We start from the raw sequence: 14,738 nt of genomic DNA on the forward strand, positions 1-14,738 counted from the left end.
TCTGTTTTATTCAAATATTTTTGACTTGTAGTTGAACTTGTTCTCTGGGTATAACATAGTTGTGGTATGCATGAAAACAAATTGTTCAATAAGTGTCTTGTTGCACTGACATATTTTCAGAGAGTCACAGAGATTCAGTGAGTAAGGCGCTGGTTCGATCCCGGTGTTGGCCTAACTCGGGATTTCCAGCTTGGTTTTCCATTGCTTATCAGTGGTACACGACAGACGGCATGGCAGGAAAATGTCAAAATTGCGTCTAGTCTTTCGGTTAGGACGTAAAACCGAGCCGCTTGTATATTATTGACAACAAAATAAAGATCCCCCTACAGTTGAAAATAGCATGTTGTTTATTGTTGGATTTGTTTTCATGGGGATTTTTGGTGGGGGGGGGGGGCTGGGTTAGATCTAATTGATAAGGCCAACTTCAAGTTTGGTCAAGTTTGTAAACAGGGTGGTCCACATTTCGGGGTTTACCGTTCTATATACATGTATAACTAGGTCCTTAAACTGACTTTTGCAATAATTACAAAATTTTGAATAAAAATATATTCGCATAAAACTTGATCTAACATTTTAATAGCGCATCCGATCAACTCATCCAATTAAATTTGAAACAATTCAACGAGGTCCTGTTGATGTTTAGAGCCGTTTCGAGAATTATATACTACTTATGGATATATTAAAATATACGGTTATTGAATTTAAAAAGGGAGCGACGGTGGCTAAGTGGTTAAGACGCTACGGCCTGGTTCACGAAATTTTAACTAAGATAAAATCCAAATTTTAGTAATTTGATTAGATAATATTAGATTGATTCTAGTGCTTAGCCAATCAAAATTGAAGTATCTACTAAAATTTGGATTTTATCTTTAGTTAAGATTTTGAGAAACAGGGGCCTGGCTCGCTAGCCCGGAGGTCGGATGTTTGATCCCTGCATTTGCCGAGAAAGTTGATCTGGTTTTCCGACGTAGTTTCCCCTTGTCAGTGGTGCAGGACGGAGGTTCCATGTCATACATTGGCATGCACGTAAAAGATTCGATATAAAATTAGGCCATAGTGCCCGGGCAAAATTTTCCTTATAGCAAACTGTATGCCGGAGCAGAACAGTAGGACGTTAAACCCCATTTCATTTCCTTTCATTTCATTTTATTTCTGAATTTAAAAAGACATATAATTACTGAATGTCAAATATTTGAGATTTATAATATTAATATAATTTAAATATCTGATAACCAAAACTGTAATTTGACTGGCCCCACATGATATTGTGCAATGTTATTCATCTAAAAAAAAATAAAAAATATAAAAATGAAGGAAAATCCGTTTAGAAATAATGGCATATTTGATTTAATGCCTCTACAATCGTCTGAGTAGTAATAATGATTTTGATTGGTTGATAATTACATTCTTCCCCAAAGTTTAGCATGGGTCATAAGGTACAAGCCTTGTTGATATTTCTGATTTTGACAAATGTTTTCGTGTTTTACTTACTAACGAATTGACCTCAGTTTAATTAGTAATATACTGCCAGCGTGACCTTATTATTAGTATTGACTTGGATAGTTATTGTAAGAATGTGGAGAGAGAGAGAGAGAGAGAGAGAGAGGGAGAGAGAGAGAGAGAGGGGGGGGGGGCGAGAGAGAGAGGGTAACGTCTACTCGACACAAACTAACATATGGTTCATTTGTATTTCACTAATTTGCTTGCACGTAGGGGTCTTTAGCAGTGGGAGAAAACCGGAGGACCCGGAGAAAACCCACGAGGTTGGACAGGCACTACTACTCCTTGTCACGTATCGGGGAATCGAAACCACGCCAGTTGACTCAATGACAGACAGTATGATACAACGCGCACGCGCTAAACATTCGGTCATTCAACTCCCGTAAGAATGTGGTAGATAGGTACTATATTGATATCGAACTATACATTAGATATAAGTATTAATGGTTGCGGTGCCGTACACGAAAATATCTGGGACTTAATTCCAAACCTCTGATTTGTGCCAAAATAAAGTATTGAATTGGGTTAATCAAAAGAGTTATTTCTATTAATCGTTGGGAGAGGGGGTCTTAGAGTGGTCCCAGTGGGTCCAGTACAGATCCGTGGGTTGAGCTACCGAAAATGTTTGCTTTAAATTGTATCCATTGGAAGATATTCAGTGGGCAAACTCCCCGCCTTCTCCACTACGGTCCTTATCGTAATGATCGATAGTCCTCGTATCTGGGAAATAAGCAGCAGTTGTATGAAATTCCAACTGCCAAGGGATCTTTTACGTACATGCCAGTGCATACACAGGACCTCCGGCACCACTGACAAGGGTAAACCACGATGAACTTTCTTGGCCAATGCATGTCGAGAATGATATAGCACTGGTCTCGCGATAGACTGTCCCGGGTTGAGAGAGAGAGAGAGGGAGAGAGAGAGAGATCGAGAGAGAGAGGGGGTTTAACGTCCACTCGACACAAACCAGGTCATTTCGGGACTAACACACGGTTCAATTTTTATTACAATAATTCGTTTACGCGTAGGGAGGAAACCGGAGGACCCGGAGAAAACCCACGAGGTTGTACAGGCGACCCTACTCATTGTGACGTACAACCGGGAAATCAAAACCACGCCAGTTGACTCAATGACAGACCTTATAATACAGCGCGCACGTGCTAAACATTGTACCATCCACCCCTACCCACCGCATGGGCCAAGAATAAACATTTGAATTTAATACGCTAAGGGGTAGCGGCTGCGGGGATGACTAAGGAATGTGTGCCTAGTCTTTAGGATGGGACGAAAACATGTGTGCACATTTGGAGTGAACGTAAAAGAGCCCATGACATTTCGAAAACGAGTATGCTAAGGCATCGCATTCCAGGCAAAATTCCGCTCCTCCCTTTACAAACGTAACCATATATTAGTCTCAGAATAACAGAAGTATTGTTTTGACAAGACTTTAAACCTCATCCCATTCCACTCATTAGGCTAAAGGTTGAATACAGGTTTTTGGAAAGATGAAATGAACGAATGAATGAAATGGAGTTTAACGTTCTTTTTCCTGCATCTACCGGACTAATAAAACCAGCAATTGAATTCAAACTACTCCAGTCTTCATTTTTTCGTCCCACTCCATCGACTAGACGATGTCACTAACAATAAAATATCTGACAGGTAACAGTTAAAGATTAATGTGATCTGACAAAGTATAATTTACGTCAAATATATATTATCACGTGATCCTACTACTACTAGTCTTTACTATTCTATATTTACGCACCCCTGAGATTTCTATGGTTTTTTATTTATTATTTCATCGGTTCGTGCATTAAATCATGACGTACATTCCGTACGTCCTTCACGGAAAGGAAAAAAGAATGTACAAATAAGGCAATAAAAAAGGTTTGTGGAGTATCAGTTTGTCGAGTGTTTTGCATTAACGTCACTGATTGCCATCTGAGTGGCGTCCAGCACCCAGCTAGAGAACTATTCACTTTGAGAATAGTTATCAAGCGGAGAATGTTTGAGTGAGTGTTTGAGATACATTATGCAAGATTAAGATAAAGAGCTGACCGTTCTTGCTATAATAGTTCCAAAATAGTTAATGCAAAATGAATATTTTGAAAATATCAATGCTGCTATATTCGAGGCTTAGCCTCGCTTCTCCAGTTTTAAATTACATCATTAAATGGCAGAACCGTTCTAATCTAGTTAAAATCTCGAGCATCCGATGGCATCGAGAGTTGATTATGGTCATGTTAATAAAATGTCTAGTTAACCATTTATATAACATTTAAGGCTCAAAGAAAGATCTGCAATAGACAAATTTAGCTCTTGAATAATGTATCATTAATCCATTGCAGAAAGAGAGAGAGAGAGAGAGAGAGAGAGAGAGAGGAGAGAGAGAGAGAGAGAGTGATGGGGTTTAACGTCAACTCGACACAAACTAGGTCATTTCAGGACTAACATATGGTTTAATTTTATTTCAATAATTCGCTTGCGCGTATTGGTGTTTAGCAGTGGGAGGAAACAGAAGGACCCGGAGAAAACCCACGAGGCGACCCTACTCCTTGTCACGTACAACCGGGGATTCGAAACCACGCCAGTTGACTAAATGACAGGCTTTATAATAAAGCGCGCACGTGCTAACCATTCGGCCATCCAACCCTCCCTAATCCATTTCAAACTACAGTATAAACCTCTAAAAGGATAAATGAAATGGGGTTTAACGTCCTACTGTTCTGCTCCTATACTGTGCTCATAGAGCTATATATAGAACTCTATGACTGTGCTAATGAACACGGGCATACGCCATACTGTGTGCTATAAGGGAAATTTTGCCCGGGCAGCGACACTAATGCCTACTCTTATATCGAATTCCAACTGCCAGGGGATCTTTTACGTGCATTCCAATATATACACGGGACCTCGGTTTTTCGTCTCATCCGAAGGACTAGACCACTGTCCTTGTCAGGCCATCCGTCCTACATCACTGACAAGGGGGAAACACGCCGGAAAATCTGGATGAACTATCTCGGCCAATGCAGGGATCCAACACCCGACCTCCAGGCTAGCGAGCCAGCGTCTTTCCCACTTAACCACGTGATCCCCCCTAAAAGGAATAAACTTTCAGAAATGCCATGGCTGAATTCTGTTTAGTATAATCATGGACCGTGTATAGATGACAGGCAACGAGTCCTGTTTGTTGGATTCTCTGCCGCTTGCTCGAGACACGGCGAGATCTCAATGTCAACGGCAAATCAAGCAATGTGATTTCTGACATTGCGTGATTTTATACTGATTAATTTTTCGAACTCCTCCTTGGAATTTACGGTATTCTTATAGTTACACGGTAATTTTTCAACCCGATAAGTATTCCTATCCGGTAGTGACGAATTTGTCCAGTTTGAAACTTTTAAATTTCCAAACGCAGCAGTTGAAAATTTTGAAATTATAGATTTCAATATTTTCGTAGGTTTTGTATTGCATTTTGGTTTTGCTTAATACTCCAAATTCCCGTATGTATGAAGGATTTTAAAGTTATGAAAATAAAGTTCAGGTATAATATTGTCCGGAATGATGATTAATTGTGCGGAAGTAAAAATTAAAAGAGTGTTTTAGTAGATTTGTTTTTAAGAAATAGGTCCGAAGTAAACAAAAACGATGTGTTGATTTACACCCCAATCATCAGTTAGTAGTCTATCTATGCATGGGTTTCCAAAAAAAAAGAGCAGCAAGATTAATAAAAATATTATGAATTGATTTCTGTTTCTTTGCTTTTGAACTTAATACAGGTATTTGCGCGAGGGGAGCTAATTTAATTTAGTCACGATTGTCAGGTCTCTCTTTTGCCGCGGCACAGAATTCTAAAGGCTTCGTGGACGTTGCCTGTCCATCTATACACGGTCCATGGTATAATTGACAATGGGTAATTGACAATTTAGCAACATTTGGCATACTCTATAAAAAAAGTCATCATCACCTATAAATGTTGGGTAAGATCTCTAGCCTGGAGATTATCTACCGTTAACACTTTGGTTTTATTTTCTTGATTAAATCTTAAATAATTAAATAATCATTTAAAAGCCTCGAAAAAATTATATACTGTCAATAAAAATGCAAATGCCAATCAGCTGCTTCTGGACCCCACGACCATATCCTTAACGTTTGTGAGGAACTGATTCATAATTGTCTAGCGAAAATTTTATACAGCGGCAACATTCAACATTTGAAAAGAAACTACGAGTATTAAATTATCGGACACAGGGGGTCTTGTGGACCCCCCTCCCTTTCAACATTTTGCTGGTTACAAGTGTCTAATCTGTTCTGCGCTCGGTGCTAGCTTTGTATTTGGAATCTTTCTTGCTGATGATATTGTGTTGGTCATTCTAGTAATAAAGATCTGAAAGCAAATCTAGGTTACCCCTTGTTGCTGACAATGTGTTTCATGGGACGTGTCCGCACAGGGGTTAATTGAATGCTGAATTTTCAGGTTAATGATTGTGTAAATCGTATTCTGGTATTGATGTATTAATTGTTGTTTCTTCTTCGGGCGAAAGAGAATTTGAGAGTTTAGCTACAAAACTAGCGAATAGACTTCCATATTCTATTCGCAGCGATCAAATTTTAAAGTAAGCCTTAAAACTCATCTGTTAGAAAAAGCTTTTGATTAATCATTTGAATCGTGTCAATTCATATTTTACTTTGAAAATTTGCGATATATTTTACTTTTGAATATTTGTGATCTGTTACTTCATGCATTCATATATTTACCATTTCTTGTTTGTAAACGGCTTTGAACACTATTTATGGAAATGGCGCTATATAAAAATTCTTAATATTTCATTTTGTAGTCCATTTTTCGGACAATGTATTTCCGCTTTTCGGGCACAAATATCAGAGAATGAGATCATTATGGTAGAAATATAATTGTAAAATGAAATCGTTTGCGGTTTACATTTTGAATACTATAATACTTAAGTGGGGCTTTGTGGAAAAATCGTTTTAGTTAATGATTGATTCATTCTGAAAATTCGGATGAAAAAGAAAATTTTCGGGCAAATAATTTAAACATACATTATGCAAGAGCTAAATCTGTCTATTGTCTTACTTGAGGCCTGAAATGTTATCTAAATTATTAATTAGACATTAATTAACCTATCCAGACCATAATCAACTCTAGATGGCATCGCTAACCTGCGATCTTTAGTGGATTATGAGCCGATTTACTGCATAACTTTCCTTCAGGATTTAACGATTAAATGGATAATCGAGACTATGCTGTTTATCGTACTGACTTTAGTAATGATGATTGAGGCTAGGTGGAAATTTCAATTGTTAGTTCTCGGTTCATAGTGGATCAATTTGAATGAAATTTTCAGCAAATTGCCTTTACATTATCTAGTTTTTAACTATTAAAGTGAGAACTGCCATCTCATTATCAAATCTTCCATAATGTATCTTTAATTTCCAAGTGGAAACAACATTGGGAACACCGTGGCCACGTGTACACATTGGTTGTGCGCATAAAAGTACTCTTGATAGTTAGAATTCGACAAGCGGAAACGCAGCTATCAGGAAAAAATTCCTCATAGCACCTTCTCCGTCTCCATTAGTCCAATCGGGGGTGCAGAAAATTTGTCGGTGTATACATCAGCGAGGGACAACGTATAGTTTGGATGGGACGGAAAAACGAGGTCCCGTGTACATATTGGCGTGCACGTAAAAGAACTGTTGACAGTTGGGATACGAATTAAGAATAAGCTGTTTAGCCATTGTCCGGGCAAAATTTCCATCACAGCTCACTGCATGTCGTAAGCCCAATGGGAGCAGAACAGTAGGACCTTAAACCCCATTTCATTTCATTTTTTTCAGCAGTAGGCCTGGGTATGGTGTGGGCATGTTTGAAATGTCAGTGTATTTTATGTCCTGTCCATAGGTTTGTTTTCTGTAACTGTTTACGTACGGATTTGACACCCGATTAGTTTGAGGGGAAAAAAAACCCCATCAGTTCCTAAATTTAACTAAAAAATGGCTGTGCCGATTTCTTTCCAATGGGATCACAAGGGTGTTTGGACTTTGAACAGATGAGTCAATATGTGGTTAAGTGAGTAAGACCTTAGCTCGCTAGCCTGAAGGTCGCGGTTTCACTCCCGGTGATGCCCGAGAAAGCTTATCAGGATTTTCCAGACAGGATTCTCCTCATCAGTGGTGCAGGATGGAGGTCCTGATAAGGACAGCTGTCTAGTCATTCAGATGGTACAAAAAAAAGAGGTCCTGTGACAGTTGGAATTCGATATAAGAGCTGGCCATAGTGCCGTTGTGAGGACAAAATTTTCCCATAGCACACTGTGTTGCTAATGCCCATCTTCATTAGCCCGGAGCAGAGCAGAACAGTAGGACATTAAACCCCATTTCATTTCATTTTATTTCAATATACATCCGCACTAAATGTGGATGATTAATAATTTTTACTAAGTTTAAAGACAATATCAATATATATCTTTATTTTTGAAATATCAATGTTTTTAAAGAAAATATCCATGTTTATTTTTTATTTGGATTTAAAAACAATATGGATGTATATTTTTTATTTTTATTATTTTGATTTTGATTTATTTGATTAATGTATATTTATTTTGATGTATATCGATGTATATTTTTACTGCATTTCCATCAGGTGTTTATTTTTTAAGCTGTTCCACCAAGAAAAGAAACACTGACTTCATTTTCATTAGGTAGTAAGTCCACATGCCATGCAAACGGAAAACATACTGAAATATACAGACACATCATTATAAGAACAGTTTCAAATTCATTGAGCAAGCTTAAAAACCACTTTCCCCAAACAGATAAAGCAACATAGTAAAGAGAAATTAACTAAGGCAAAAAACATATAGGGAACAAATTAATATACTTTATATGTTTGTTTAGTTTTGAATAATAGTTGATTTCACTATTCATAACAGATATATAAAAAACCCAGATCAAATTCCATTAGTTTTTATTTGAAAAACTATTCAGACTGCATAAACTATAATCTAACAATGTGAATTCAAACATGGTGTCCCTGTAATCAGAGAAATGGGGTTTAACGTCCAGTAGACACAAACTAGGTCATTTCAGAATTAACATATGATTCCCTTGGGCGTAGTAAGGGTCTTCAGCAGAGGGAGGAAATTGGAGGACCCAGAGAAAACCAACAAGGTTGGACAGGTGACCCTACTCCTTGCCACGTACAACCAGGGAATCGAAACCATGCAAGTTGACTTATGATACAACACACACGCGCTAACCATTCGGCCATCCACCCCCCTCCCACCCCACCCTCCCTGTAATAATCACACATAATTTATCTTGTTTACTTACAGACATCTCCGGGTTCTGTTTTAACTTGGAACGAGGAACAACTCTGCCCACATCCAGCTCGAGGTGTAAATAATAATGTACGAGAACCAGTGCCTTGTATATAAAACAAATCGCGACTTCTAGCTTCATCAGTCTAAAAAAAATAAAATATTTTACAGCTGTTTGTCAATATTTCACTCGGAAAAGTACTATACAGTAGAAGACTTTAATGGGACAATCAACCAGAAAGAAAAGCAAATACACAGATCCAGATCAAATACAATTAATAATATTCTTACTAAAGTTGGGGATCACGTGGCTAAGTGGGTAAGATGCTGGCTCGCTAGACTGGAGGTCGTGTGTTCGATCCCTGCATTGGCCGAGAATGTTCATCCAGATTTTCCGGCGTGGTTTCCCCTTGTCAGTGATGCAGGATGGAGGGCCTGACAAGGACAGCTGTCTAGTCCTTCGGATGATACGAACAACCGAGGTCCCGTGTATACATTGGAATGCACGTAAAAGATCCCTTGGCAGTTGTAATTCGATATAAGAGTAGGCGATAGTGCCGCTGCCCGGGCAAAATTTCCCTCATAGCACACTGTATGGCGTATGCCCGTCTTCATTAGCCCAGCATAGGAGCAGAACAGTAGGACGTTAAACCCCATTTCATTTCATTTCATTTCTTACTAAATCATTCAATTGAATCAATTATAATTGATGTTATTGACATTTGAAGCATTTACATCAGTTTCTTTTGATTCCACTCACCATCTTTAAGCATCTGACATTTAACATAGATATGGAGGGCATAAAACCCATCTTTGACCTTCCATTCCAGAGTTACCCCCCCCCCCCCCCTTTCACTGAAGAGGCTACAGTTTTTAACTGATTTCTTTCATATTCGGTGTGAAGCATTGGGGTTATGACAGGACAAGCCTATCGACATTGAGCGTTCTGTGACTTTCCGTTCTTCTATCCCCCTCAGTCTCCAAATATCTTCTCAACACAACTGAGACTACAGTTTTAAAGGGACAATAACACTCTTGCTGGCTTGAAAGCTCCAGAAAATAAATAATATCTCTATCTAAGTACTAGATGTTTAAGTGTCCTACCTGTTGTGTAAATTATCCATTACATCGTATTTTACTTGTCCAGAGGGTTCGAAAATATTTTTAAATCGAAGTTTAATTTGAAAAGGTTTACGTTAGACGTTTCAAACCATTATGTTGAATTTTTCAAAATTTTTAAATAAGGTGTGTTAAGATGAAATTTGTATCATCAATTAATTGAAATATTCTAAAATAGTACAATTTGTTGACCAGAATAAAGATTGGGACATATTATTCAGTTACAACAAGAGTGGTATTGAGCCTTTAAAAGATTACTTTCAAATTTGGTTCCTCGCCTTCCGAAATCCTTGTGAACTTGATAAAGAATACAGTTTTCAACAGATTGATTGGTTTCAAATTTGGTCTGATGCATTTGAGTCGTGAGAGATAAAACCCTATTGGATAAGCTGCTGTGTGGGTGTTTTTTCCAAGCTTACTTTGACTATCTTTTCAAATATTGATCAGTTTTTACTGGTACACTCACCAATGATTCACCTTCAGATCCTGGCCCAGATATAAATAAGAATTTCTCAATGACAACCTCAAACTTCTTAGGAAAAACACATGGTCTTGGAAATAATCTTTTTAAGAACTGACTGGTTCCCATCCTACGACTTATCCTGTAAAATATAATAAGTTATTGTCAAAAAAAGTTGAAAATCAACAGCCCTTAAAACATCCACAAACAATTGGGGACGTCAAATGGACAGACTGTCCTATAGAATGTGTTTCGTTCTGTTCAAAAGTGATTATCGGGCCAAGACTGTTTTTTCTGGAAGTATTCCTATTCTTCATTCAATAACAAAGTGTTTCCTCCAGGAGATCAAAATACTTGATTAAATTATCTGTTATAGTTACTGAACGAGTTGGAAACAGTGTGACGTCCATTGTTCCTGATGACATTTATATCTTGCGTAGGTATAGACAGGCACTAGATCTATCTGTCTATACCCCACATCAGATTTGACAAAGATGCGTGCATGTAAACGATCCCTGGCAATTGGAATTTGATATAAGAGTAGGTTGTAACGCCGCTGTTTGGGCAAAATTTCCCTAATAATAGCATACTGTATGGCGTATGTCCGTCTTCATTAGCCAAGTTGGAGCTGAACAGTAGGACGTTAAACCTCATATCGTTTCATTTAAAGCGAAAGATGCATGCGTGAAAGCAGTCAATGATCACAGCTTGTAATAGCTGTGCAACAGTTTATTTATTTGTTAAAGAACTGGACAGCTAAATTATATTTGAAAATCGTGCAGCTCAAGACAATAGATTTGTCAATTCAAGAACTAAAATTGTAGCTTTGTCAAATTGTGACATTTACTAATGCTCATCTTTGTTATGGTATTACTGACATTTTTTAATATAAATCGGATGACAACAATTTAAACCTCTTCATGACTAGCAATTGTTTGCTCTAAATATTTATTTTTTGTAGTGAATGTCCATAAACTGCGTGGAACCGCTACACTTCTTCTTTTGTCCAGTGTTGTTAATTCTGTAAAGACAGGGGCTTGATTCACGCAAACTTAAACCAAAATATTTTAAGGATACAACCAATTCATTGGTTGAGAGTAGAGATCCTAGCACAAACTTTAGCTCTTAGCCAATGAAAGAGCAGAATTCTTAAAATAATTTAGTTTAAGTTTTCGTAAATAAGACCCCAGTAAAATATAGATATGACATACCATTTGATGTGAAAGTTTTTATCATTAGTTATATCCTCTAATATACCTGGCGAATTTAAATCCTTGAGAGATTTTACCCAATCAACAGATGAATAAAGAGCCAATGAGGAATCTTGTAACATTTCTTCACGTTGGATTAAATTCACGATATCCATTACACTAATAACATGATTCTGTAAACCCTGAAAATACAACAGACATCTGTGAAAATCATTAATATAAAACACTTTGAAAAGGAATGGCATAGGTTTTAAAAATTGACACTAAAATATCAGCCCCCCACAAAAAACAAGTTTCAATTGACATTATTTTTTTTAACTTTGCCTCGATCATATAAAAATATCAATGAAAACACAGAAATAAAGACACAATCTGTACCAGATTAATAAACTCCCAACATAGCTGGATTTTCAAAGTCTGAATTTTGGTAAGAAATTGTTAATGACAGGTGGCTTATTTCCATGCCTGTCACCAAAATTGTCAGGGACAAATTCCAGTCAGGCACATCTCTCTGGTGCCTGTCAATTTTCCTGGAACAGATGTCTTTTTGTGGCTTTATTGATTTTATTAATACATGTCTGGCACATTTTTGGAATGAGCAAAATTTCTGATTTGTAATTCTTGCAGTATAGAATGTAAGTTTGTTTTAAAAGTACATGTAAGTGGACTCACTCGGAATAAAATAGGTTTCTGGAAAATATTTTCCTCTAATTGCTTCTCTCGTTTTAATTTGGTTAAACGAACTGAATCAATTCCTTCACATATGAAACAATCAGCTACTTCTTCCTCAAAGTAAGGATTTCCAATCAGACATTCTTCATTGTGGTAGGCTACATAGAAAAGAAAATATAGTCCTTTGATTTGAACAGCTTGTGAATTTTCAACAAAATTTCTACCCTGGATTATAGTTCAGATTTGCAAACTCAACCTATAAAAAATTTGTGTCCCCCAGATATTTAATTTGCGACACATCAGAGACACACAGTAAACTCTGAATTGTTGACAACTTTACATATTTAGATGTAACTGCCATGCACAATCTATTAGTATAAGGTCTATCGGATTAAATGATGTTTCGACCCCTCAACATTTCGACTCACGACAATCTGTCTTAACAAAACTATGTTCTCAATGCTACGGATATGTAAATGATGATGATCACTGTCTATCTTTTTGTACTTTTTTGGGGAAATACGAACTTTGAGATTATGCGGACGAATTTTCCTATGTTTACAAAATAAAACAGAGCACTGCTCCGAGAGCAGCAAGCTGGGGGTCATAAAATGCCTGGATGATTTTATTATCCACATCCAGATTTATTAGTATAGAAATTTATTACTGGGAGTAGCAATTTATTGTTAATTTTATATTTTGAAAAAATTTTCGTCTCCTTTTATGAGTCTCTTACACATTCAGTCAAACCAAAATGAGGCCTACAAATCAATATTCAACTGTGTCATTTAAACATTGCATAAAAGTACTTACTACTTTTCGACCTAACAGGGTGTAATAATAGATTTCCTAATGCTGATTGGGCCGAATTTTTTATGCCCCCCCCACCCATCCCCTGGGAAAATATGTTTGTGCGTCCCTGATAAAAGTATTGTTAAAAAACGGAGAATTATTCTGGAGAATTTATTTGAAAATAACCTACTCAAAACTAAAGGCAGCACATCTGATTAACCGATATTCTCAATATTATTGTAGTACCGGTACGGTAGGTCTATGTGAAAAGACATTAAATATTTCAGTTCTTTGAAGTTTGAGGCAAAACGCAAGTTGTCAATCATCGATAATCGCGGCTGTGTGTTGATTGCAATTATTCTGTTTCTTGTAAAAATAAAAGGACATTTAAGCTTACAAAGTCAATTAGCTGCTGAAACACTCTTAAATAAGCCAATCCACACTTAATAAGAAGCTACTTTAATATAAAAACACATTGGTTAGCTAATCTCGGCTCGTTTTCTACTTGATATAACAAAACAACAATGTATTACTAAATATTTACACAAATTTTCAACAATATTTTATTTATTCATCTTCATCGTTTATTAGGCCTATTCAATTGTCCGAAATCTTGTTTTTATCAAGTCTGACTGGTTGTAAAATAAGTTTGAACCGTGGTTAGATTGAGTCCGGACCGGCGTATGCGTGGCGAGTCTTAACAGTCGCCTGACCAAAACATTGTGATACCTCACATCCTTGTACATCTACAATTCAACTATTAGTATTGGGACATTGGCAGCTTTATAAAGTTTATTTAAATGTACATGGAAGTTTATATCACTAACAAATTTTGTTATAATATATGGAAAATTCTTTTTAATAACCAAAATACACCTGATGAAGTAATAGCAAGAATGAAGAAACCCATATACTACATAGTACATGTATGATATGGCCAATAGGCCTTTTGGCTTCCCATTCATGTTGTGACTTGCCCTCTTGTAGACTCACTGACCTATATTTATACTTACTGCTGATGTTATATCTTGCATGAAGTGGTAGAGCAGCCAATCTTATCACTCTCAAAATGTGATAGCCATAAGGTTGTAAAACTCTTCCAACAGTATTAGATATGTAGTCTGTCTGGGTTATCATAAGGGTAAATCCCGACATAAGAATGACGAAGGCAAGCCATACTCGGAAAGCAAACCGGATCTTGCTCCATTTCGTCTGTGATTGTAATTTCTTGGCGATCTTTTCAGTGATACCGATTTCTAGTTTTGTTTTAAACGCCGAGTCAATGCATGAATTAATTTCCACAGATGTCAGGCCCCACTGTTCGCCTAATTGGCGTAATTCAGTGACTTCTCTTCGAACTTCTTTTAGGACAGAAACGTCTTCCATCTTGGATTTTCTTCGCGCTATCTGGAGTTATCTTCCTTCACCAGCAATGGGACGGAGACTTATTAACCCTTTGGGGCCCACTGAACTTCATATCTGCACTAGTGGTGCAGAATACTGCTGATTATGGGACAGACACTGATCACTGATGGGACATGACTATGATGAATATGTACTAGCCGAGTCTGTGGTTCTTTTTGTAGAACCGGGAGGTGTCATTTCTCAGAACAAAATGAAATAGGGGTTTAATGTCCTACT

The 14,738-nt window shown here is 37.2% G+C and overlaps 1 protein-coding gene across 1 annotated transcript; it reads right to left on the reverse strand.

The window, feature by feature from the left end:
* Positions 1-7,972: 7,972 nt before the first annotated feature.
* Positions 7,973-14,586, reverse strand: LOC126823799 (uncharacterized). Its single transcript, XM_050552808.2, has 6 exons — positions 14,111-14,586; positions 12,306-12,463; positions 11,634-11,815; positions 10,429-10,564; positions 8,857-8,989; positions 7,973-8,261 (listed from the first exon to the last, which is right to left on the reverse strand). Exons 1-6 carry the CDS (start codon positions 14,481-14,483, stop codon positions 8,179-8,181), a joined length of 1,065 nt encoding a protein of 354 aa, XP_050408765.1. The 5' UTR covers positions 14,484-14,586; the 3' UTR covers positions 7,973-8,178.
* Between the last annotated feature and the right edge of the window lie 152 nt (positions 14,587-14,738).

This window comes from Patella vulgata, chromosome 6, assembly GCF_932274485.2.
Source record: "Patella vulgata chromosome 6, xgPatVulg1.2, whole genome shotgun sequence".
Lineage (NCBI taxonomy): Eukaryota > Metazoa > Mollusca > Gastropoda > Patellidae > Patella > Patella vulgata.